This window comes from Pelophylax lessonae (assembly GCF_965119305.1).
Source record: "Pelophylax lessonae genome assembly, chromosome: 12".
NCBI classification, from domain to species: domain Eukaryota; kingdom Metazoa; phylum Chordata; class Amphibia; order Anura; family Ranidae; genus Pelophylax; species Pelophylax lessonae.
Window position 1 is genome coordinate 113,471,804 of NC_138779.1, and position 23,292 is coordinate 113,495,095.

Below are 23,292 nucleotides of genomic sequence, written 5' to 3' on the forward strand. Positions count from 1 at the left end.
GCGTGGAATATACCTTGGTATATTTTTTCATAAATGAGTATATGTGTCTACTTGTAAGATGGAAAGCATATCAATTCTGTAGGAGAGCAGAAGGTAGACAGATATGCCAATAGTACTAATCTGCTAATCTTTTTAAAGCCTGTTCCTAATATAGGGGTATCAGATACGATGGTCACTATCTACAAGGAGGCCTCCCTCTCTCAAAAAATTTGACTGGCCAATTACCGTGATATGGTGTCTTGCTTCCAAGCCACTCATTGGTCTCAGTCAAAAAGCGCTTTCATAACTACATAGAAAACTACTTATTCACCATCCTAGTAAACCGTGTGCCCCATGTGATGCCCCAAAGTAAAGGGAAAAAACAGGTGCAAAAATAACCTAATCCTACATGTTTCACTCACTAAATTAGCTTCTTCAGGAGTACCAAATAGTTCACCAAATCAAAATAATGGGACAAACAAACATATGATGTCCATTTCGGTGAAAGGAAAATGGCCAACTATATTTAGTAAGGTTTGTACATAATTTGTCTGTCGTTGGGAAAAAGTAAGTTTAGGTGAATATTCTTCATCTCACTTTGAGGGCTCGGTTACACCAGATGTGCCAATCTGCGGTGATCAGAAATGATCATTGCAGGCTTAATGCATGGGTACATAGAAAACAGTTGTTCTCTATGTGCCCTGGTCACACCATACAAGTGCACTTTTTTCTGTTTGATAAATACACAGAATGTCTGCAATTTTACATAGCGCAGTACATGTGCTGCTGTTCATTAATTTTGCATGAAGGCAAAAAAAGGAAACAGTGTGATGCGTTCTAATAATGCATTGCACTGTCTCTACAGACCATAATGTGCACCCAATCGTGTGAACAGGACCTAAGTGCAAGCAGTTATTAAGAATTCCTAACAGGAAGAAAATATTTTTCTGTGAACTTACATATCTTTGGGTGGTAGATTAAGCATTTACTGTATTATAACATCTTGACCTGTCAGCTAAATGTCCTCCCTCTTCATAAAATGATAACCTTTAGAGTAAGTGTAAGCAAAACTGCTTGCACACACAGAACTGGTAACAGGCTATTATTGAATTTCCATTCTTTCTTTAATCATAATTAGGTTGCAAAGTGTAAAAAATATATTAGATAAAACAGTGCAGGGTTCTGACCACTCCCTTGAGATCAGGGCCGGCGTTACCTATAGGCTTGCCTAGAGCGCACATCATTGGGGGTTGGTGGGGCCCGCCCTCCCTCACTCCCTCTCTGCCTCCCTCTCTCTTTACCTCCCTCTTCCCCCTCCCCAGTGTCCATCACTTGTGGAGCAGCATACCTCGAGTCCCAACAGTCCCAAGCCAGCGGGCGTACGACCGCAAAGGGAGCGAATGTGAGTCCATGAATGGAGCTGTCAAATCGAAGCTCTGATGTCGTGGATGGGTGGGCCAATATGGGGGGCTCCACCCCTTCGTTCTGTGCATAGACAAAACAGCTGGCATTTACACATTGGTGGTCGGGAAAAAAGGTGGCAGTGGGCAGAACCAACTACTTCATGTGCACCGAGAGTGGTGTATAATTAAGGTTGACTATACACAGCAGTGGGTGCAAATGTAGTAGTTGGTCCCGCCCCCTGCCACCTTCTTCCTTGCCCACCAATGTATAAACCCCAGCTGTTTTGTCTAAGCAGGAGACAAAGGGGAGGAGCCCCGCATATCAGCCCCCACCCTTCCCGACATCAGAGCTTCAATTTAACAGATCCACTCACAGACTCACAATTGCTCTCTTTGTGGCTGTAAGCCCCGCTGGCTTGCCCACCAATCCCTGACTGTGCTGGATAGAGATTTGCACTGCTGCATGTCCTGCTATAGGCTGCACTCATTTGTTTTCGATCTGATGCCACCATTCTTCCCTCGGCTCCAGTATGCTGCTGATCAAGATTTTGGGATGTAAGTGTGCTATGTTTACTTAATTGGTGTCTTTGCAGTTTAACAAATTTCTGAAACTTGCAACCCTTACAACACATTCCTGAACCTTGCACCCTGTACAACGCATTCCTGAACCTTGCACTCTGTACAATTCAATCCTGAACCTTGCACTCTGTACGAAATGCACTCCTAAACCTTGCACCCTGTACAACGCACTCCTGAACTATGCACCCTGTACGAAATGCACTCCTGAACCTTGCACCCTGTATGAAACACACTCCTGAACCTTGCACCCTGTACAAAATGCACTCCTGAACCTTGCATCCTGTACGAACTGCACTCCTGAACCTTGCACTATGTACAACGCACTTCTGAACCTTGCACTCTGTGAAACACACTCCAAATTCTTGCACTCTGTACAACCCATTCCTGAACCTTGCACACCGTACAAAAAGCACTCATGAACCTTGCACCCTGTACGAAACTCACTCCTGAAGCTTGCACCCTGTACAATGCATTCCTGAACCTTGCACCCTGTACAATGCTTTACTGAACTTTGCACCCTGTGCAACGCATTCCTGAACTTTGCACTTTGTACGAAATGCACTCCTGAACCTTGAACCCTGTACAATGCATTTCTGAACCTTGCACTCTGTATGAAACGCACTCCTGAATCCTTCCACATTTAGCATACCGCACGTTTATGCAGGACAAGGGGGGTGAAGACAGGGACGGAGTCGGGGGGGGGGGGGGTGTTCAGGGCAAAATTAGGTTTCGTCTAGAGTGTCAAAAATCCTTGAATTAGCCCTTCTTCAGATATACAGCAGAGTTCAAAGTGAGGATCCCCAGGGTAGAGAGCAGATTGTCTTTACGTGGCCACATAACTTCTAATGGTGAGCCTACACACATTTGTGGAAACATTACTTTCACAAATTCACCATATCAAATATTCACATAAAGAGGCAAACTACAGGCTTTCCTTTTTGTTTAGATGTCATACAAAACATTTTTGGGCACTTAATATAAGGGGTCTAGAAATGTGTACATATCTAACGGTGATGTATACATGAAGTACATTCATCTGTAAACATCTTCTAGAGGGTGCTGGGTCTGGAATATTCAGAAGAACACACTGAGAGCTCCATTACCCAAAACAATTATTTATTCAGAAGAATGGAATATAAAGATTTCAGGGCAGCAAGGTAGTTCAACAAGTACAAGTTCAACAGATTTAGCTCTTAGATCTCTAGTGCTTACAAAGCAGTGGGAATTGCCAGAGAATGGCTACAATTGGGTTCACAATTTAAAGCGGTAGTTAAAAAAAAAAAAGTTGAGCCCCTGCAGGATAATGTATTCTTCCTTAAGGAAGGGCATTCCAAAAGACAAGATGGCTCCTCTGGACGAACTTCTGTGCACAGGTTAATACATGTTCCTGTTCGTGCACACAGAAATTGGGCACTTGGTAAAGCAAATGGTGAACTTGCATGGAGTTCCTGCCAATATAGGATCAGATCGCAGTGTTCAATTTACCTCTAATTTTGAAAAGCCTTATGTGAGACACTGAAAATTGATCTTCATTCTCTTCGGCATATCATCCGCAAACCAAGGGTCAAACGGAAAGAACCAATCAGTCATTGGAGCAATACCTACGCTGCTTCTCATCCTTTTCACAAGACGATTGAGTATCGCTCTTACCATTAGCCGAGTTTGCATACAATAATTCTAAGCATTCTGCTACTAAGCAATCTCTGTTTTTTGCCAATTATGGGTATCACCCTTAATTTCCAATCACTGCAATTCCTGAATGCCCTGTTCTTGCTGTCTAAGATACGGTACATTTTTTCAGTTCTAATAACAAGTTGCTACATAAAACAATGGCTAAAGCACAGCAAGCCAATAAAACATGTTTTGATAAGAAGAGATGGGGAGAACTGATTTTAGAGCCTGGTGATCAGGTATGGTTGGCCACAACAAATCTGAAACTGACCTGCCCCTTGAGGAAATTGGAGCCTAAATATGTGGGACCATTCCCAGTAAAAAAGAAGATCAATAATGTCCCCTATGAATTAGTATTGCTGGATTCCTCCCTCTTTTTCATGTGATATTGCTAAAACCTGCACTGCTGTAACTGTTGTTCCTTGAAAAGAATCGTGGTCCCCTGGAGCCAGTAATGGTTGAAGGAGAACAGGAATTTGAAGTGGAAGCAACTAAATCCAAATCCAGTACTTGGTTAACTGAAAGGCGGTGCGGGCCTAAAAATAGTTATTGGGAACGTGAGAGCAAAATCCATGGTGGGAGACTCTTCCGAGCACTCAATCGTAATCACCTGGAAAAACTGGCTTGGTTGGGCATCCAGAGGTTTCCTATTGGGCGGGGGGCAATGTATGGAAGGGCATGCCAATAGACAAAATGGCTCCTCTGGATGAACGTTTGTGTACAGGCTGCTACATGTTCCCATTTGTGCTTGCAGAAATTGGGCACTTGCTAACTCAAATGCACATGCGCATACCTGTGCGCACTTGTGCAAGCATGCTGGCGCTCATGTGCACAGATGTTGGCGCCAAATGGGCTATTAAAACGGAGTCAGTGCTCAGGATCAGTGCTGCTTGGTCTTTGTCTGTGTTTCCTTTGTTCCTGTGATTCTGTAACCTGATTCCATTTGCTGACCCGGCTTGTCTTCACCAGTCCCTGAACTCCATCTGCACTGACCTCGGCTTGCCCCCTGACCTCTGCTTCTGTCTGTTCCATTGGTTCCTGCTTCTCTGATCGGTTCCAGACCTGGCTTTTTTTACTGACCACGCTCCTGCCTATACCTACCCTGTACCCCATCCATCCTGTCTGCGTATTACCTCAGCCTGTCTGACCCTGCTACTCTGCCTGCTGTCACTGGTGGTACCTGCCTACCACCCTGCTTTTCTGGCTGACCTACTATTTGCTACCAGCGACTGTCTCAGCTACCCGCTGTCACCAGTGCCAACCTATCTCAGTCTGCTGCCTACCAGCTGCCTATCAGCTCACTTGCTTACTGGAGCCTCTGACTACTTCAGCTGCCCTGCACCTGCTCTGCTGCTAGCAAGACTTACAGGCACTCTTACCACTCTGTACTCCTGCACCTCCTGTCTACACTATCAGGTGCCCTGAGTCAGAGGTGTAAGAGAGGCCTTCCTCATCACACCAGGCTCTGCCTACATGTAAGTGATAGCCATATTGTGGTTGTATGCACTGCATACTAGCACATTAAGACAGACTTACCTTAAAATGAAGCCCTCCAGCAGTGCTTCAATCTGCACCCGGTCTTTCTTACAGTTTCCTAAGTCTCTGGCATTTAAATGGCCGGGCCACGATAACATCACTCCCACGCATGCACATGGAAATCACAGCCGTAGATCAGAGCTCTAAATGGAAGGCACCGTCCATTCAGAGAGCAGTGTGCATGCTTCGGTGATGTCATCGGCTGCTACTAAAGTAAACTGTTTTTATGATCAATACATTTTGGGGCCCCATACTCTTTAACATTGTTCACTGAATTTGATCATAATCTAGCTAAATGCAAGAATTTCCAGAAAACTATGACGAGCGTCAAGTGCAGCCACTCAGATTCTGCTTGATTATAGTCATATCCTCACATGGGCTAAAATAGGTTGCTTGACCTTGGGAGGGATAACCAGTAGCCTTATGAATGCAAATATACACCTACTACACTTTTTTCATACCTTTCACACTCTTAGAGGGATCTCTCTCTGGGCTTTTTATCCCTCTTTTTCTCCTTGTCTCTGCTTTTCTGGAGCAACACTACCTTAACCCCCTCAAAGTGTGCTTTTGCCTTTGGTCGTTCTGAATATTTTGGATACTTAGACTTTTGGATTGCTCTGACCTGTGCCATTTCAGGTTTTACGTCACCATTGCCTATGACCCCCTAGCACCAAAAGAAGTTCATTCATTTCTAGATATGGCTGGATATGACAGAAAGGTAATTACTGATTTTTCAAAAGAGAAAAAAGCAATCAAGTATTCCGGAGTGCAGAACGTGAAACATCTTTTACAAGATTATAGGCATTCTCTGTGATGACCCTATTCTGAAAAGCCCAGATTTTTCTAAGCCTTTTATCGTTCAAACATATGCCTCTGAAGCTGGTTTAGAAGCCTTTCTAAGCCAGGTATTTGCTGGGAAAAAGCACCCAGTGCTCTATATAAGCAGAAAATTGTTTCCCAGAAAGAATAGATATGCTGTTTTAGAGAAAGAACGTCTGGCTAATAAGTGGGTATTGGAGTCTCCAAGATACTACCTATCTTGGAATACGAGTTTGTATAGATCAGAGATCACTGTCCACCTCTGTGACTTAACTCCATGAAATATAAATATGCAGTAACCAGGTGGAATATGGCACTGCAACCCTTTCAATTTACTATTCAACATAGATCAGGTAAAGAACAAGAGAATGCTGATCGTTTATCTTGTTATGGAGTTGGCATTGAGGAACATGTTTTTATGAGTATTGCATTATATGATAAAACCTAAAAAAATTATCCTATTTTAAGGAGGGGGATATGTGACAGGGGTCTTTCCTTCTTTCATTTTACTATTGTCTTCCTTTTTCTATGCTGCCCAGCATATTTTACACAGGTGTTTGCTCTGCTTAGGTATCATAATTGATTTCTTAATGTGTCCTGAAGAAGCAAATATGTGATATGAACATGAGATATGAAGGCACAGAGTCATGTATTGGAACCATTATGCATTGTAATTGGTCACTAATATTGTACAGCAATCACAAGTTGGTTTAATGACCATATTTGGGTCTATTATGTTTTAATGTACTATGGTTGTAATAAAAGGACATTTTTATACATTACTGATGTCCTGAGTGTGCCTGTAAAGTACGACACAACATGTCTTTCTTTTTTCTTGCCTCCATTTAAAGAACCCAATCACAAAGCCTCCCTAAGCTTCCAGTCTTTAAAAGACCGTGCTTCTATAGCAACTACTCACCAGTCCATACAGTGGATTTTAAGGGCACATGACAGTCCAACAAGGGAACCTCAGCATGTAATAAAGCAAGTAATGGAGCTTCTCTGGGAGCCTCATTAGACCCAGCATACCCTGCTGAATTGTTATACAAATAGCATAAGACAAATAACATCAAAAAATAAGAATTTTTATTAATGAGATATATTAAAAGAGACAAACCACGATCAAGATAAAAGCACACAGCATATACTTATATGGTATGGTGGTAATAGAATTTTTACAGTTGTACTCAAAAAGCAAAAAATGGCATTCCGGAGCTCAGCTAAGAAACAGCTTAGATGAGATTGTAGCAAGGTAAAATCCAATGCGTTTCAATATATACAGTAATACCAATTCTTCTTCAGGGATTATTTGCCATTGTCTGCAAAATAATAATATATTTCAAATAGAGTACTAAACAGATATAGATATCTTTACCATTTTAAATAAACCATAGGAAACCAGCTTACATTTTCTGTAAAACCATTTAGTATGAATGCATCCATAGGGGAGAAGTCTCCCAAGTATAGCCAAACATTGCAAAAAGGATCACTGGAAATAAAATTCCATTCCAAGGCCCAACTGAAAAGAAAAGGGGGGATTTCGGGCTAAGCCAAGTATATAAATATCTATATGCCAAAAAATAAATATTAAACTTCTGTTGCGCAGGCTGAGGAAACCACTGTTATGACCAGGATGCAATACTTACTATACTTGAAATACTACAATCTGACCAGACTAGGATGGCCAAAAAGCCAAATATCGTCAGGGCGCCTCAAGATATAAAATGGCTGGCAGAGGTGCAGGCTTAGCAATCCACAGGTCAGCAATATCCCATTCCTCTCCTCCGCACAAGAAGAGGACAACAAATGACATCGGAAGCGATCTCCAGCGTCTCCATATATGTATAGGGTGCGCACGCATCAGATGATGTCACACGCTGCCTGAAGAAGAATTGGTATTACTGTATATATCATTGGAATTTCCCTTGCTACAATCTCATCTAAGCTGTTTCTCAGCTGAGCTCAGGAATGCAATTTTTTGCTTTTTTAGTACAACTGTAATAATTCTATTGCCACCATACAATATAAGTATATGCTGTGTGCTTTTATCTTGAGCGCGGTTTGTCTCTTTTAATATATCTCAATAATAATAATTCTTATTTTTATACAAAATTGTTTGGATTGCCTTTAAAATCCAATTTTTGAGGACCCAGTATGTGTTTTATGACTCTGAATTGTTGTCCGATAAAGGTCCTATTCCCAGGCTGACTGAACCTCCAGTTTCCTCACCTATCAGTGTTGAAGGGCTGAGGAAGAACTTATCCCTAACTGTCTCTGCACTACCCAAAACTGCAAAGCCTGTCTGTACCTACCCATCGTGTAGCTCCATGGTGATGTAGATTGTGCTATCTATAGCATATCTGTGCATCCCAAAATAACTGTCAAAATTTTGTGTCAAATCTAGACACAGGCTATCCCAAGAATAGTGCTCAGATCCCATGGCAGAGGGTATTTTGGTTCTATGATTGGCTCCTCCCAGTGGCAGCATTAAATGGCAGTCACACAAATGATCGTAGGATTGCTGCATCACTTCCTGACACAGCCCACTCTACAGAATGATACCATCACTCCTCTGAATCAGCATGGCTGCCTCATCCACTTGCTTACATTACTGAGGGGCTGCAGGACCCCTGACCATTTGTCTGGACAGAGCTGATTGGCCGTGTGCTGATCAAATGTACTCTCCGAAGAAGAAAGAAAAACTCTCTAGCAATACACTCCAAACTGAGCATGTGCAGCTTGCCCCCAAGGCTCTATACTATGAAGAAATGGGTTGGGGATTGTGGAAGAAGGGGAGGATCAGAGAAGACAGGATCAAACAGCCTTTTTACACAATGCAAAGTATTACCCCCTTAGGTTCCACATTAACAAGCATGCTTTACTGCATATATGTAGCACCCTCCTATGTAGGTTCTAGGTAGGTGTATATAGTTTTTGATTTCTCTGCTTAACAGGGAGACAGCTAGGTAAATCTAGGAGCTGTCTGCTTAACAGAGATCTATGATTCTTAGATAGGTCCTGCCTAGTGTGCTCTGATGCTGCTCATTCTGACTTGATGTTTTACACTAATCCAATAGTAGTGCAGTTTATTGGACAGTGGGAGGAAACCATTCAGATGAGAGCAGGGGATATCTGTACAGCCCAGGCCAAAATGCACTAGAGGGGTCCCAGTGCATGCTGGGTGACTGTACTTTTATCTGAGGTGCACATGTGTCTCCTGGTATTCGAGCGGAGTCCAGGTGGGGAATTGGCTGCTCCCTCTCCCCAGCACAGGCTGCCATGCGGCCTGAGGTGGTCGACCAGAGGGCCATAGTCAGAGATGCTGAAACCCAGGGACTCTTTTGAGGGCTGACTGAAGGAAAATGTCCACCACAGGTGGCCAGTCAGGCACCCACCCACCACAGGTTGCCAGCAAGCCAGCCACCCACCCACCACAGGTTGCCAGCAAGTCAGCCACCAACCACAGGGTGTCAGACAGCCAGCCACCCAGGACAGGGTGCCAGCCAGCCAGCCAGCTACCACAGGGTGTCAGCCAGCCAGCCACCCACCACAGGATGCCAGCCAGCCAGCCATCCACCACAGGGTGCCAGCAAGCCAGCCACCCACCACAGGGTGCCAGCCAGCCATCTACCACAGGGTGCCAGAAAGCCATCCACCCACCCACCACAGGGTGCCAGCAAGCCAGACACCCACTACAGGGTGCCAGACAACCAGCCACCCACCACAGGGTGCCAGCAAGCCAGCCACCCACCACAGGGTGCCGGACAGCCAGCCTCCACCCACCCACCACATGGGGCCAGACAGACAGCCAGCCACCCACCCACCACAGGGTGCCAGCAAGCCAGCCACCCACCACCACAGGGTGCCAGCCACCCACCATAGGGTGACAGGCAGCCAGTCACCCACCACCACAGGGTGCCAGTCAGCCAGCCACCCACCACAGGGTGCCAAACATCCAGCCATCCACCACAAGGTGCCAACAAGCCAGCCACCCACCACAGGGTGCCAGTAAGCCAGCTACCAACCACAGGGTGCCAGCAAGCCAGCCAACGACCACGGGGTGCCAGACAGCCAGCCACCCACCATCACAGGGTGTCAGCCAGCCAGCCACCCAGCACAGGGTGCCAGCCAGCCAGCCACCCACCACCACAGGGTGTCAGCCAGCCACCCAGCACAGGGTGCCAGCCATCCACCACAGAGTGCCAGCAAGCCAGCCACCCACCACAGGGTGCCAGCAAGCCAGCCACCTACCACAGGGTGCCAGAAAACCAGTCACCTACCACAGGGTGCCAGCAAGCCAGCCACCCACCACAGGGTGCCAGACAGACAGCCACCCACATACCACAATGCCCCAGCTATGGGAGGAGTTCCTATCTGTCAAAGAGAATTGGAATCTGGGGAGATCTATCTACACTGAGTAGTGGTCAGATGGCCTGGAAAGAAGAATCTGGAATGGTCCAGCAATATCTGGGGACCAGATGGAAAAATGGTTCAGACACCACATCCAGATTCTTATCTTAGAAGTACATACAAGTTGTTGCTTAACAATGTAGCTGGACTTTTCTGTATGCTTTATCAAGTTTAAAGGCTACTGTGTTAGATAATCGAGGAAGAAACCAAGGGAAGAATACCAATTTTTTAATCACTCCTTGCAAATCAAAGGATGGTTATTTTGGAACTTGTTCTATTCAATGGGAGAAAGGGACTTTCACATGAAGATCTCCCATTTCATCCAGGATATACAAACAGTGGGGGTGTACTGGCGCAAGAGGAAATTAGAGGCATACCATCAATTTCTAACAGAATTGTGGGAAATTGTATTGAAGTGGCACATAGAAGTCCAAACAAAAAGTCCATAAAAAATCCAAGTCTTTACAACACTTGAAGGCTGCTCTGTCCCAAGTAAGAAGAGAAACTTGCAGTGGATTGTAAAAGAAAGGCAGGCGCCACTCTAAGTGTAATATGACTCAAATTTAATGGAACCAAAAGCACACTATATACTCACAAACGGGTAATAAAACCAGCAGTAAATGGGAGCCATGAAGTTCATCCGGGGGATCACTTGATCCCGGTGCCTGTGAGCAGAAGATCCGACCGATCCGCTATATGGTCCGTTTGAGCCAATGGGAAAGCGGCTTTCTCTGAACCCTGGGGACACTGTCGGGGCTTCCGGCGGCGTACTTCAGGCTTCTGGCTAGGACGTGGAGCGTGATGGCATGGGCCTGCCCTTTACTTAATGGACACTTTGAGAAGATCTTTTGGCCAATGGGCTATTTTCTGTCACAAAGCCAAGTCTGTTGAGTTGCTGCCATATGTCAGAGGGCAGTGGCTCGCTACCTTTCTGCAATTAAATGTGCTGGAGGAAAGACTTTTGCTTAAAAAGCTCTTTCAGTTGCTTTACAAAGGAAGTGCCGGAGAAAAGAACTTCTGTGGAAAGCTTCTCCAGATTTGAATGAATCCGGACTGTGATGATGTCTGTCAGCAGGTGAGTCATTGCTGTAGGCTCGGGCAGTTACTTACTACAAGAAGATGTGTTGCACCTGATACTGCAGAGGTGGTGGCACTGCAGGTATCAGTTGAATGGACTTCCTATCTCTTCATGCTGATTCCTGGGTTGATATACAGTTGGCCAAGCCCAAAAAGACAAAAGGAAAGACAAGAGGACTTTTTTGATTCAACAGAAATTGCTAAAAGCCCAGTGTTAGCTTTGAACATGCCTAGCTAGTTAGATTAGGTAGGATGTTATTTTGTCTTTGTACAGAAACACAAGGAGACATCTTTTTAAGAGTTGTCCTTAGGGGTGGGATTCCCAAAGTTATCTCTATGTGAATGTTAGTAGTAGATATATGTCTGGTGGGAAGGGCTCCTCTGTGGAAAGGATGTTTCCACTGTTAGTCTGTTAGGATGTGTACAAATGTTGCAAATATGTATTTTGCTCTTTTTCCTTTGCAGGACTGCAAGGAACCCTTACACCTCGGCTGAGGCATCCAACTGTGATACGTGTTTTAATATATGGTGTAGCATAATTAGTTAGGATGTGTTTGGTTCTCCTACCTTACCAATCATTCTTTGTTTTTGGGGGGTGCACACCCAAAGTGCACTTGGTAGAGTTCTGACTTATCTTGTAAATATCATGTAGAGCAGATGTCTTCTATTTTTTTATTATAATTTATTTGTACATATTGGCAACATATGGGGTATGCCCCATGGCCCTGTTAATTTTTATTTCCCTTTTCCAAGCTTGTGGGATACTCTGTGTAAATTGTTGGTCAAACATTTTGGTAGGGGCGGCTGCACAAGCCAATGAGGACATGGCTTATTTTGGTGAGTGTAGCACCCTCCTTGGTAGGTACTAGGTAGGTGTATATAGTTTTTGATTTCTCTGCTTAACAGGGAGACAACTAGGTAAATCTAGGAGATGTCTGCTTAACAGAGAGCTGTAATTCTTACATAGGTCCTGCCTAGTGTGCTCTGATGCTGCTCATCCTGGCTTGATGTTTCACACTAATCCAATAGTAGCGCATTTTATTAGACAGTAGGAGGAAACCATGCAGATGAGAACAGGGGATATCTATACAGCCCTGGCTAGTAGGCACTGGAGGGGTCCCGGTGCATGCTGGGTGACTGTACTTATATCTGACGTGCACATGTGTCTCTTGTTATTCGGCTAGAGAGCGGAGTCCAGGTGGGGAGGGGGCTGCTGCCTCCCCCCAGTGCAGGGTGCATGCAGCCTCAGGTGGTCAACCTGAGGGCCATAGGCAAAGATGCTGAAACCCAGAGACTCTTTTGAGGGCTGACTGAGGAAGGATGTCCATGGATCTCGTCTGGTACTACGGTAGAAGGTAACCTGCAGACAAGGGCCTTGTAAATACAGACTTCCCACAGGGATCCTAGCGATTGCTGCTTTTGAAATTCCCCGCGGGCTGGGTGTAAGCTAAAGGGGACAATGGCTAGTGTCCTAAAGGTAAAGAGTTCACTGAGTCTGCTGCTAACACAAGCAAAGGACTTATTCTTCCCATGCAAGTGCTGTATGGTTCAGTAGAAGATCTGCTATTCAGTTCCACACCTGTACATAGTTAAATTTGGTGGATCCCAGTAACCCCTTCTCCTATCCAAGTTCTCCAAATAAAACAACAAAACAAATCCCCTAGACTAGTCATTGAAGACAACGAGCGAAAGTGTGTGTGTGCACCTGGCAGCGTGTGAAAATACCTGGTGTCTGGCAACAGGATAATCAGAGGGAGACCAAAAATTGATTTTACAGTTTTAGATTTAGTAACACTTTAAATATAAAGCAGGGGTTCTAAATTTAAACAGGAAACTGGGGGTTCAGAGCTCAAAGCAATCATGAGACAAACTATTAATGTCTCTCCATTTGGCTAGTGAAGACAAAAGGGGTGTGTAGATGCACAGAATAATAAAGACCATGTGCATATTTTTGTATAGCCAACATAGGAGAAAGGAGGAGTACTGAAGGAGAGGAGGGTAACAGTTAATAATACAATACAGGGGAGAAAAAATTTAGAAAATTAGAGAGGCAGACAAACAGACAGACAGGGTGTGACAGACCCTACTTTGAGATGAAGATACAAAAGGGCAAGATCAAGTGTGAAATGCTGTGAAATCATTGAGGACAGGGCAAAGAGAGACCATGAAGTTGTGTAAATCTAAAAAAAATAAGTTGGCTATTAAACTGGATGTAATTGTTGCCTTGGCAACTGAAACTGTACCAGTATACCTTTATTTACACATATGTTTGTCTTTATTAACTCCCCCAGCCAAAAAAGTAACCTTTTTTAAGTGTATTATTTGCTGTTTCTGTGTTCTGCCCTGAAGACCAGGTGTACCGTATGCAGGATCATTTACGGTGCTCAGACATAAACCTTTTTTTGTGAGCCAATGTTTGAAAACCTACAATTGTATTCAAAATTATTCAACCCCCCCAATGCTGGAAAGGGTTTTAGGGAATTTAGTGTACATTTGTAATTGTATTCAGAGTGAAATCCTACAAGGACTTCTTAAAGAACCATATGCAACTAAAATGACATCAATTGGTTTTGTAATACAGTAGTAAATGTTTCTTTTGTGAATTCTTCATTGACAAAATTATTTAACCCCTTAAAGACTACCACTCTGAAGAACAGAGGTTCATTGAAGTGTTTTCAATCAGGTATTGAAAACACCTGTGGATGTCAGGGAGCAGCAATAAAGCATAATAAGCACCAATTAGGCAGCTTTAAAATGACTGTGATACTCAGCTCCTTCTAGACATTTACTGGTGTGGTTACAAACATGGTGAAGTCAAGAGAATGGTCCAGGAAGACAAGAGAAGAGGTGATTACTCTTTACAGGAAGGGCAATGGCTATAAGAAGATTGCAAAGATGTTAAACATACCAAGAGACACCATAGGAAGCATCATTCACAAATTCAAGGCAAAGGGCACTGTTGAAACGCTACCTGGTCGTGGCAGAAAGAAGATGCTGACTTTGACTGCTGTGTGCTACCTGAAGCATAGAGTGGAGAAAAGTCCCCGTGTGACTGCTGAGGAACTGAGAAAAGATTTGTCAGATGTGGGTACTGATGTTTCTGCTCAGACAATACGGCGCACACTGCGTAATGAAGGCCTCCATGCCAGAACTCCCAGGCGCACCCCCTTGCTGTCTCCAAAGAATAAGAAGAGTCGACTGCAGTATACCAAAAGTCATGTGGACAAACCACGGAAGTTTTGGGATAGTGTTCTCTGTTCTGTGGACTGATGAAACAAAATTAGAACTGTTTGGGCCCATGGATCAACGCTATGTTTGGAGGAGGAAGAACAAGGCCTATGAAGAAAAGAACACCTTGCCTACTGTGAAGCATGGGGGGGTCAATCATGCTTTGGGGCTGTTTTGCTTCTGCAGGTACAGGGAAGCTTCAGCGTGTGCAGGGTACCATGAATTCTCTTCAGTACCAGGAGATATTGGATGACAATGTGATGCAGTCCGTCACAAACCTGAGGCTTGGGAGATGTTGGACCTTTCAACAGGACAATGATCCCAAGCATACCTCCAAGTCCACTAGAGCATGGTTGCAGATTAAAGGCTGGAACATTTTGGAGTGGCCATCACAGTCACCACACTTAAATCCGATTGAGAACCTCTGGTGGGACTTAAAGAAAGCAGTTGCAGTGCACAAGCCTAAGAATATGACTGAACTGGAGACTTTTGCACATGACGAATGGGCGAAGATACCCGTATATCGCTGCAAGACACTTGTGTCACGCTATGCTTCACGTTTTAAAAGCTGTTATAACTGTAAAAGGATGTTGTACTTAGTACTAAGATTGAATGTCACTTGGGGGTTGAATAAAACTGATAATGATGTGAGCACAGAAAAGACATTTGTGGTTATTTCATTATAAATGTTATGTTATATTTGTCTGACCTACACGTGCCTCTTTGATTTAATTGTAAGCAGGATGACTGAATGATCAAAATCAATGTCAAACTGGCCAAAACAATCAATTTCAGTGAGGGTTGAATCATTTTGAATAGAACTGTAAGTACAGTGTGGAGTGCAAACTTATTTTGTGAAATAAGAAGACTCCCTAGCTTAGTCTAAAAGCATATCTTTAGTTTATTGTTTGACTTGGACTACCTTATCTTCATACCGTACCTTTGCTTCCTTGTGGTTTTTTTTCTATATCATATTATTGTACCTGCCCTGCTATTTCACTTTTGATTGGACTTTTTTGGACTTGCTTCATGGTGCTATTTTTTTTTTAGTCTGTTCATCTATCTTTTACCAGTAGAGAAAACTCAAGGCTTGCATCACGCCATTACTGCAGGACATCCAGATGTACATAAAACTGATAGGCATGTACGCTAATAAAATGCACACAGATGGACAAAAAGAGTAGATCACACACAAGTTGTCAAGTAACAGCATGCATCCAATACTAGAAAAACAATGACTAATATCATGTAGTTTGTATTAGTGTAATATTGCGTAGCAAAAACAAACAGGTATAATCTGGTGCTGGTAGGAAATCAATTCAAAAAGAGTCAAAGTACATTTGGTATAGTCCTATTTAGTCCTTGTGCATGACTCCTTTAAGGAGAATCATGCGAGTCCACAGTTCAAGGCCGGCCTTAAGGAAGGAGAGTAGAAGTGATCTGCAATACATGCAACAGAAGAAAAGAAAAAACAGGCACCTCTGAGTGTAGACTGCGGGACAATTTATTAATGGTAAATAAGAGTAAAACTCACATAATGGTAGTGAAAAACAGGCATACGACAAAATTTATCCACAGACATCCACGGGTGTAGGGGCTACATGAGCCTGAGCTGAGATGGTTGTCGCCAATTGCTTAGGATGTTCCTGCAGGCTGGATGGTGAGAAGAGGAAGAGCTCAAAGTGAGAGCTGGAACGCAGTGTCGACCTGAATGACACCATGTAGGGGCTCATGTAGCCCCTACACCCGTGGACATCTTTGGATACATTTTTTTCTTGTGACATGCCTGTTTCTCACTACCATCATGTGAGTTTTACTCTTATTTACCATTAATAAATTGTCCTGCAGTCTACACTCTAGAGGAGCCTGTTTTTTCTTTTCTTCTGTTTAATATTGCATAGGCCCTGCCCTAAAGAAAGCTACCTTTTAGGGTTGGGCAAGCTTAAATCAGTATCTACCTATCATATCTATCCTATCTATAACTAAAGTCATATACTTTATTTCTAATGTGATACAATACACAGAGAGAAGTATCCGTTAAAAAAAAGCTGTACCATTTGTCATTAAGAAGCAATGCTTGATCTCAAGGAAATTGACTGTGTCTAGTAGTGGCATAACTCCTTATCACAGGGCCCCCAAGCAATATTTTGATGGGGTTACCACCACTCAGTGACACCCATTTTAATGATATCACTACAGCACCTGGCATTTGGCACCCCTAATAAATGCCCCTTTAATAATTAGTGGGCGCAGACCTTATTGCTCATTGTTGTCTTTTGTACCCCATTTACATTGATGGCTAGTGGACAGTCCCTTCTAAAAGTACATTAATCTAAACACTAAAGGCCCCCATTACATTGTTGGTCAGTGTAAGAAGGGTTGAGGCCAGCAGTAGGGTCTGATTTGTGTGAATTAGTGTGGGGTTTAGAAGATGGCCTCATCTCTAAGCCAGCATCTTAGTATTAGATGCAGATGATAGCCCTTAGTGATGCCTCAAGAATTGGTAAGCTGCAAATTAATTAATGATTGCTTTTGGGTTTAAAACCACTTTAAAATCATAAACAGATTAAGGTTTTACAACATGTCTATTTATATATTGATAAGATTTTTTACATTATAAAAATATATGTATATAATATATTATACATTTTACAATCGACCATAGAAATATTTAGATGGCCCAGTTTGTTAAATAGTTATATTGTTTTATCACATCATTAAGAGTAGAAGTCTGGTCCAAATCTAACTAAGCTTAAACCTACTCCCACCCCCATTCTAAGCCCAATTCTAATTTCCCTGTAAAGTGAGGATGTGTATACTCACCTAATCTATGGGCGCTCTGGTCCAGCATCATGATCTACACAGCAGCCAGCTTAATTTTATAGAAGACAACAGCAACTAGGGCTGTAGAGCCTGGGTGGCGATGTCACCCAAAGACTTTCTATGGATCATTTGTTGTCCACTGTCCCTCCTCTACGCTGAAGCCAGTTCCGGGAGCTGATCACGGGCACCAGACCGAAGCAATCTTTAGATTAGGTAGGAATGCACATCTGTCATTTACAGGTTAGTTAGCATATGGCTTAGAATAGGAGGGGGGTAGTAAATTTAAAGTGGATCTTCACTGCGTATGAGCACCACAAAAAAAAAAACCACTATATAATGAGGTTTTAATATTAATTAAAAAAAACACCTTCCCCATCCATTCATGTCTCTATGCTTTATTTTGTTAAGAAATCACTTAAAAAAAACAACCTCCTAGCATTTCCAGCTTCCGTGAAACCATCTGTCCAATGCTCAAGCATGCATGCAGGAGAGTGTGCTTAGTGGAGAAAACCCCTCCTCCTCTCCTCCCCTCCTGAAGACTTATGGGATGTATGACATAATTTGCCTAGGCAAGATACCAGGAAGTAACTGAAAATGTAACATGTAAAAATATTTTTTATAACAAGTAAATACAATATACTTTCCCATCTATGTACTAATGCCAGCAGCATGAGGATGCAAAATAATCAATGTTGATTGGAAGACTAAAGTTCCACTTTAGGCTTAGTTCGATTTTGACCAGACTTCGACTTTAATATGACATTATAAGTGACATCTTCATGTAAAGATAGTCATGCATAGCACAAAAATATACATTTCTAATAAAAGTTTGAAACAATTCTTTCCTTTTTACTAGAAGAAATGACCAAAGTTTGAATGCAGTGTAGGAAAACACAGAACTCACATTCACGAACAAAGAGATTATAGCCAGGCCATTGGGGTTGCGGGAAGCCTCGCTGACATTACTGTACAAATCCTGGTTATAATGAATCAGCTGTACCTGTAATAAGAGAGTGGTATCTCACAAGGTCAGTAACTAAAGAGAAGACAGAAAGTCAGAGGTCAGAGTTACAAAGAGACACAATGGATAAATAGGAACAAGGGAGATTAGGCATAGACAAGCAAAGATTAATAGGTACATGAAAAAAAGAAAGGAAAGAAAAGAACAGTGAAATTTAAACCAGCATGGGAAATACAGACTCTATAGGAAACAAAGCTCAGAAATATTCTGGTGATAATATATTAGAAATGCTTTGAGTAAAATGTAATAAAAATACATTTTGAGATATTACATCCTTTCAGTACTTGGAGCTTTGCATACAACATATAAGAAGAAATACAAAAAAAGCAGGGTTTAAAAAACAGACACACCCTGACTTACAGTATATAAAGGTTATAACATTCATTAAAGTAAATTTGTTTAATGCGAACTAGTGATAACTACTAATTTACCATGATTACTTCCACCGTACTGAATATATAGAAGATTTACCATGGGCGGAGGACACCACTTCCCTGCATCATAATCCCATGTGAAGTATGTCTTATATGCAAAGAGGGGAGCACAGCCAGAATCTAATGAAAAGATGTTGTTGAATAGTTTTTAAAAGCCTAAGTGTAATCAAAGTATTTGGTGTCTACTGATAGATTCAGGTTGGATCTATTGTTTAAAACCCCCCACCCACCCACATCCCCATTTTTTGTGAAAATGTTTTCAGAGGTTGAGTAGAGTTCTTTCTGTAACCAGATCTGCTCAATGCTCTCCAACTATGTGATACCCACAGATTCTTAGTTTTGTGGATACATGTTATAGAAAAATAACATTATCTTTTGGTTTGTGCTTAGATTTAATTACCACCTTGGGTATGTTTTTTTAGGTGTTCAGAATCCAAAGATATTTAGTAGCTCAATCATGCTATTACTGATACGCTAAGAACAGGAATGTTTCACTGCACAGATGCTACAAATGGCTCTTATGGGGAAAACTACACAAGTGGCATACAGTAGTGATTGAACACACATGATCACACATTGCTCCAAATATGTGTACAAATCACTACTATCTCCTACTTATGAAATTTTGGCAAGGGTAATTCAATTATTTTGCTAAGAGACCTAAGTGATTTAACCAGCTATTGAAAGTCATCTTATTTGCGCCAAAAATTTGTGATTCTACTGAGATACCCATCAACAAGCTGGTATATCCCTCAGTAGCAACGTGATTTATTTGCTTGTGTATCCCTAGCCTCACTACTTAGAAATTAATTTGTTCCATCTGTTTATTAATCAATCGCTACCTAAACTCTAGTGGTCTAAACACTGTGACTGAGCTTACTTTGATACTATATCTTACCAGTCTTGACTACAATTTAATTTAGGCAAGAAAATAATGCCTCTTAAGTTCCCTAGCATATGACTTTGCAGCTAAACCAACTTACAGAGGGGACCCCAATAGAGTTTTCTTCCTGGTACATTATTGAGATTGCCAAAGGTCTATTGAGACCCTCTTATGCAATATAGTTGTAAGACATGGCTGGCAAGACAGACACAAATGGTTTGCTAAAAGAGTTGACAATCTTCCCACAATAAATTGTTTGAATATTCCCTTAACACCTAGTAAACACAGGCCAAATGTTTGGTGGCATTGGCCAGTTCAATAGAAACTGGTCAAAAATCGGTCTGTGTGCACTGCAGTTGGTTGACCTGGTTCTGTCGAAGGGGCATGACTGAAGAAGGTCTGACGACCGTGTTCCGATTAGCGGGCATTCACTGCAGTGCTCTGGCGGTGGACCGTCCCCCTGTCAGAACACAATAGAACAGCTAGGGAGATTGCTGTACTAACAGCGCATAGTTAGTACAGCGGCTCCAACCTGATCTGTCAGGTTTTTTCCATTCAGCCCGCTGGGTTGAACCAAGAAAAACTAGTAGTGTGTATTAGGCTTAACTTATATAATCATAAAGAGATGAAAAAAAGAAACCGGAATTTGTATTTTACATGATTGAATAAATGAAGAGAATAATCATACAGTTTTATTGTGTGTAAATTCGAAATTTCTTTGGTACATCAGCCTTAAAATATCCTGCAAAGAAATGTCATGATTGGAGCCTCCAAAGGAAAAAAGACAGCAGGAGATGTTTTCACCCACTAACATTTTCCTGTGGCCAAAATACCATTTTTGGATAGCCTTTCCCTTTAATTAAGGCAGCATGCTTTCAAATCTGCTCATTCTGCAGATGTTCCTTATAGAAGAAGAACTAGCTACCTGCATAAGATTGTTAATACCATGTGCTAAATGAAGCATAATTGTTATCTGCAGTTAGTTCATTAGGATAACAGTTGCATTGCATGATGAGCAGTTCTAAAACACCTTCTGTTTAATATGTTACTATGGGGATGATTAAATACTCAGTTAAAGCTCTTCCTAGAAAGAGATAACTACAGACAAAGTTGTAGGTTACAAGTAAATAAATGCAGCATAAAATACTAACATATTAAAATTATATCTGTGTAATAAAAGAAATGGCTTGCTCTAAAAAAGAAGAATTAATTAGGTTTTCTTTTCCTCCACATGATGTCTCATGACTGTTTTCTTATGCATCCATAATCTGCTTCCATCTCTAGGCAACAAACAGCACATTTATAATAGTGTAGACTTTCTGCAGCTGGGTCCCATGATGTTTCTGATGGGTAAATCAATGGATTTGTACAGTTGTAGTCCATATTGTAAGGCTGCTATCAAGATTTAATGGTAATTTTTAAGATGAATGTAAAAAGACAATGAAAATAATGTTTGTATCTCTATGTGCAGATACAATCTATATTACAAATCGATATGTAAGTAGCCTAATATTTATCTGCCCCTTCCAAGAAGGTTAAAATGACTCCACTAAACTCTAATTACCCCTATACAAATCTAGATTGAGATGATGTGGGCAGTTCTGTATAGACAACCAATCCTGCCTTTCATGCCTGCATGTCCAACCACCCTCTAATATCTATGGCCATCCTTATTATGCCAAGTCACAGACTATAAACTGAGGACAGACTGTATTTTAGAAAAATTGTTTACCTATAAGGGTCCTAACTAATGTTAGCCATACACAGATTGAATTTCTATTGGTTTCTGCTGAATCCGTCTGCACCACCCAACTGAACAAAAGTTGATTTGACAAAGCTTAAAACATAATTCCACCTTCCCTCTGGGTGATCTATATACATTACAAGGATTTTAACAATTTTGTTGCTGATTCCAAACTTTTGAAGAAATCACTGTTTATTCCTCTGTGCCCCTGTGTTGAGTGAGTCTAATGGGGGTGGATTCATAATTATCAATCAGCTGTGCACAACCTGTAGGACATTAATGAGGAAGGCTGCTGGGCCTGCATCCCATTAGACATGTTCCTATTGAAAGTATTTAACCAAAAATAACATTTTTGTTGCAGGGGATGCCTGAAATCTGAATTGCATCTTCTGTGAAAATTAGTGAGCCAATCACACAAGCAGAAAATTGTTTCTGGGGGCGTTCTGTACACATTCTGTATATAGAACACTTCCAGGTAGCCATATTGCATTGCATTTTCAGAACATTACATCAGCTGCAGATTAAAAAGGAAAGGTATTTTTTTAAAAACATTCATTAACAATATAACTTGTGTCGCAATTGGAATGTGTCCAATTGGTCAACACCAGCATATAACCGCTTTGCTGCATGAGCATTTACAGGCCATCAACCATAGAAGAAGGTACAGTGGTGCCCGTGTGTGTGTGTGTGTGGGGGGGGGGGGGGTGTCACTGTAGGGTGTTAGTTAACCTTCTAATTTTTTTAGAAAACGTGGAAGTACACTTCAGTCATTACGAAAACAAACACACATTAAGGATGTTATACAAATATGAAAAAAGGTAAAGAGTTAAAAGAGAAGAGGAGCAAATCAAGAGTTAATAAAAAAAAGTAATTAATTAAAATATTTGTAGTGGGTGCTGCCTACTGGCTTATGGAGTTCCCGATTGCCTCGCCAATATGGAGTTGTGTGCCAGGATGACTCCTCCCCTTGCTGCTGCTGCCTGGGACATGACAGGTTGGACCGCCGTGTGTGTCCATCCCTCCTACCCCCCCTCCCCCGTAGCCATCCCGGTGGGGATTGATTAAACAGAGAGGAGTGGCATGGCTGCAGGCTACCTATGTCATCTCACTCTCTTCAATGAGCTGTGTAAAATCCTCTTCACTCCTGCTTCCCAGTCCCTCCCTTTTGGCAGCAGGATTGGATTTTTTCAGGGTCAGGGGTGGAGCAGCCAGTAAGGAAGCAAAAGCCACAAAGAACACTGGAACTTTTAGTTCTTAAAGAGACACAGCAGAATACAAGCAAATGGAGAACAAATGAGTTCTGAACTACAAACTTTGTTTCAGAAGGAGGATAGAGAAACAGTTTTGCCTGGGCAAAATCCTACAGTAACAGTCAGCGTATTGAGAGGAGCATGCTGTGGGGTACCCTTTAACCAAGTGTGACAGGAAGTCAGGTAAATCTGTGGATGTAGTCACAGACAGGAGATACATTTCCACCTGGTTTAGAAAATTCACCAATTACTATAGGGTGTCGGCTGCAAAGGTAGCCAAAACTGTCTAAGGACGTTAAACAGACTTCAGCTGTTCAGAATGAGGAAATTAAGGCCTCTATAATTTGTCCAGAGGAAGTCTAAGGATTGCTGCCTCCTGACGCTGTGTGAACTGGGGAGAGGAGGACAGTCAGATGTGTGCCTCCCGACGCTGTG

The 23,292-nt window shown here is 42.3% G+C and overlaps 1 protein-coding gene across 1 annotated transcript in view; it reads right to left on the bottom strand.

Moving 5' to 3' along the window:
* Window positions 1–23,292, bottom strand: part of LOC309567861 (carbonic anhydrase-related protein 10-like) — a 756,243-nt gene that overhangs the window by 161,639 nt on the left and 571,312 nt on the right. The window contains exon 5 of the mRNA XM_082273365.1: window positions 18,430–18,525. Coding sequence (XP_082129491.1) covers window positions 18,430–18,525 — 96 coding nt within the window. The remainder of the gene's footprint in view (window positions 1–18,429; window positions 18,526–23,292) is intronic.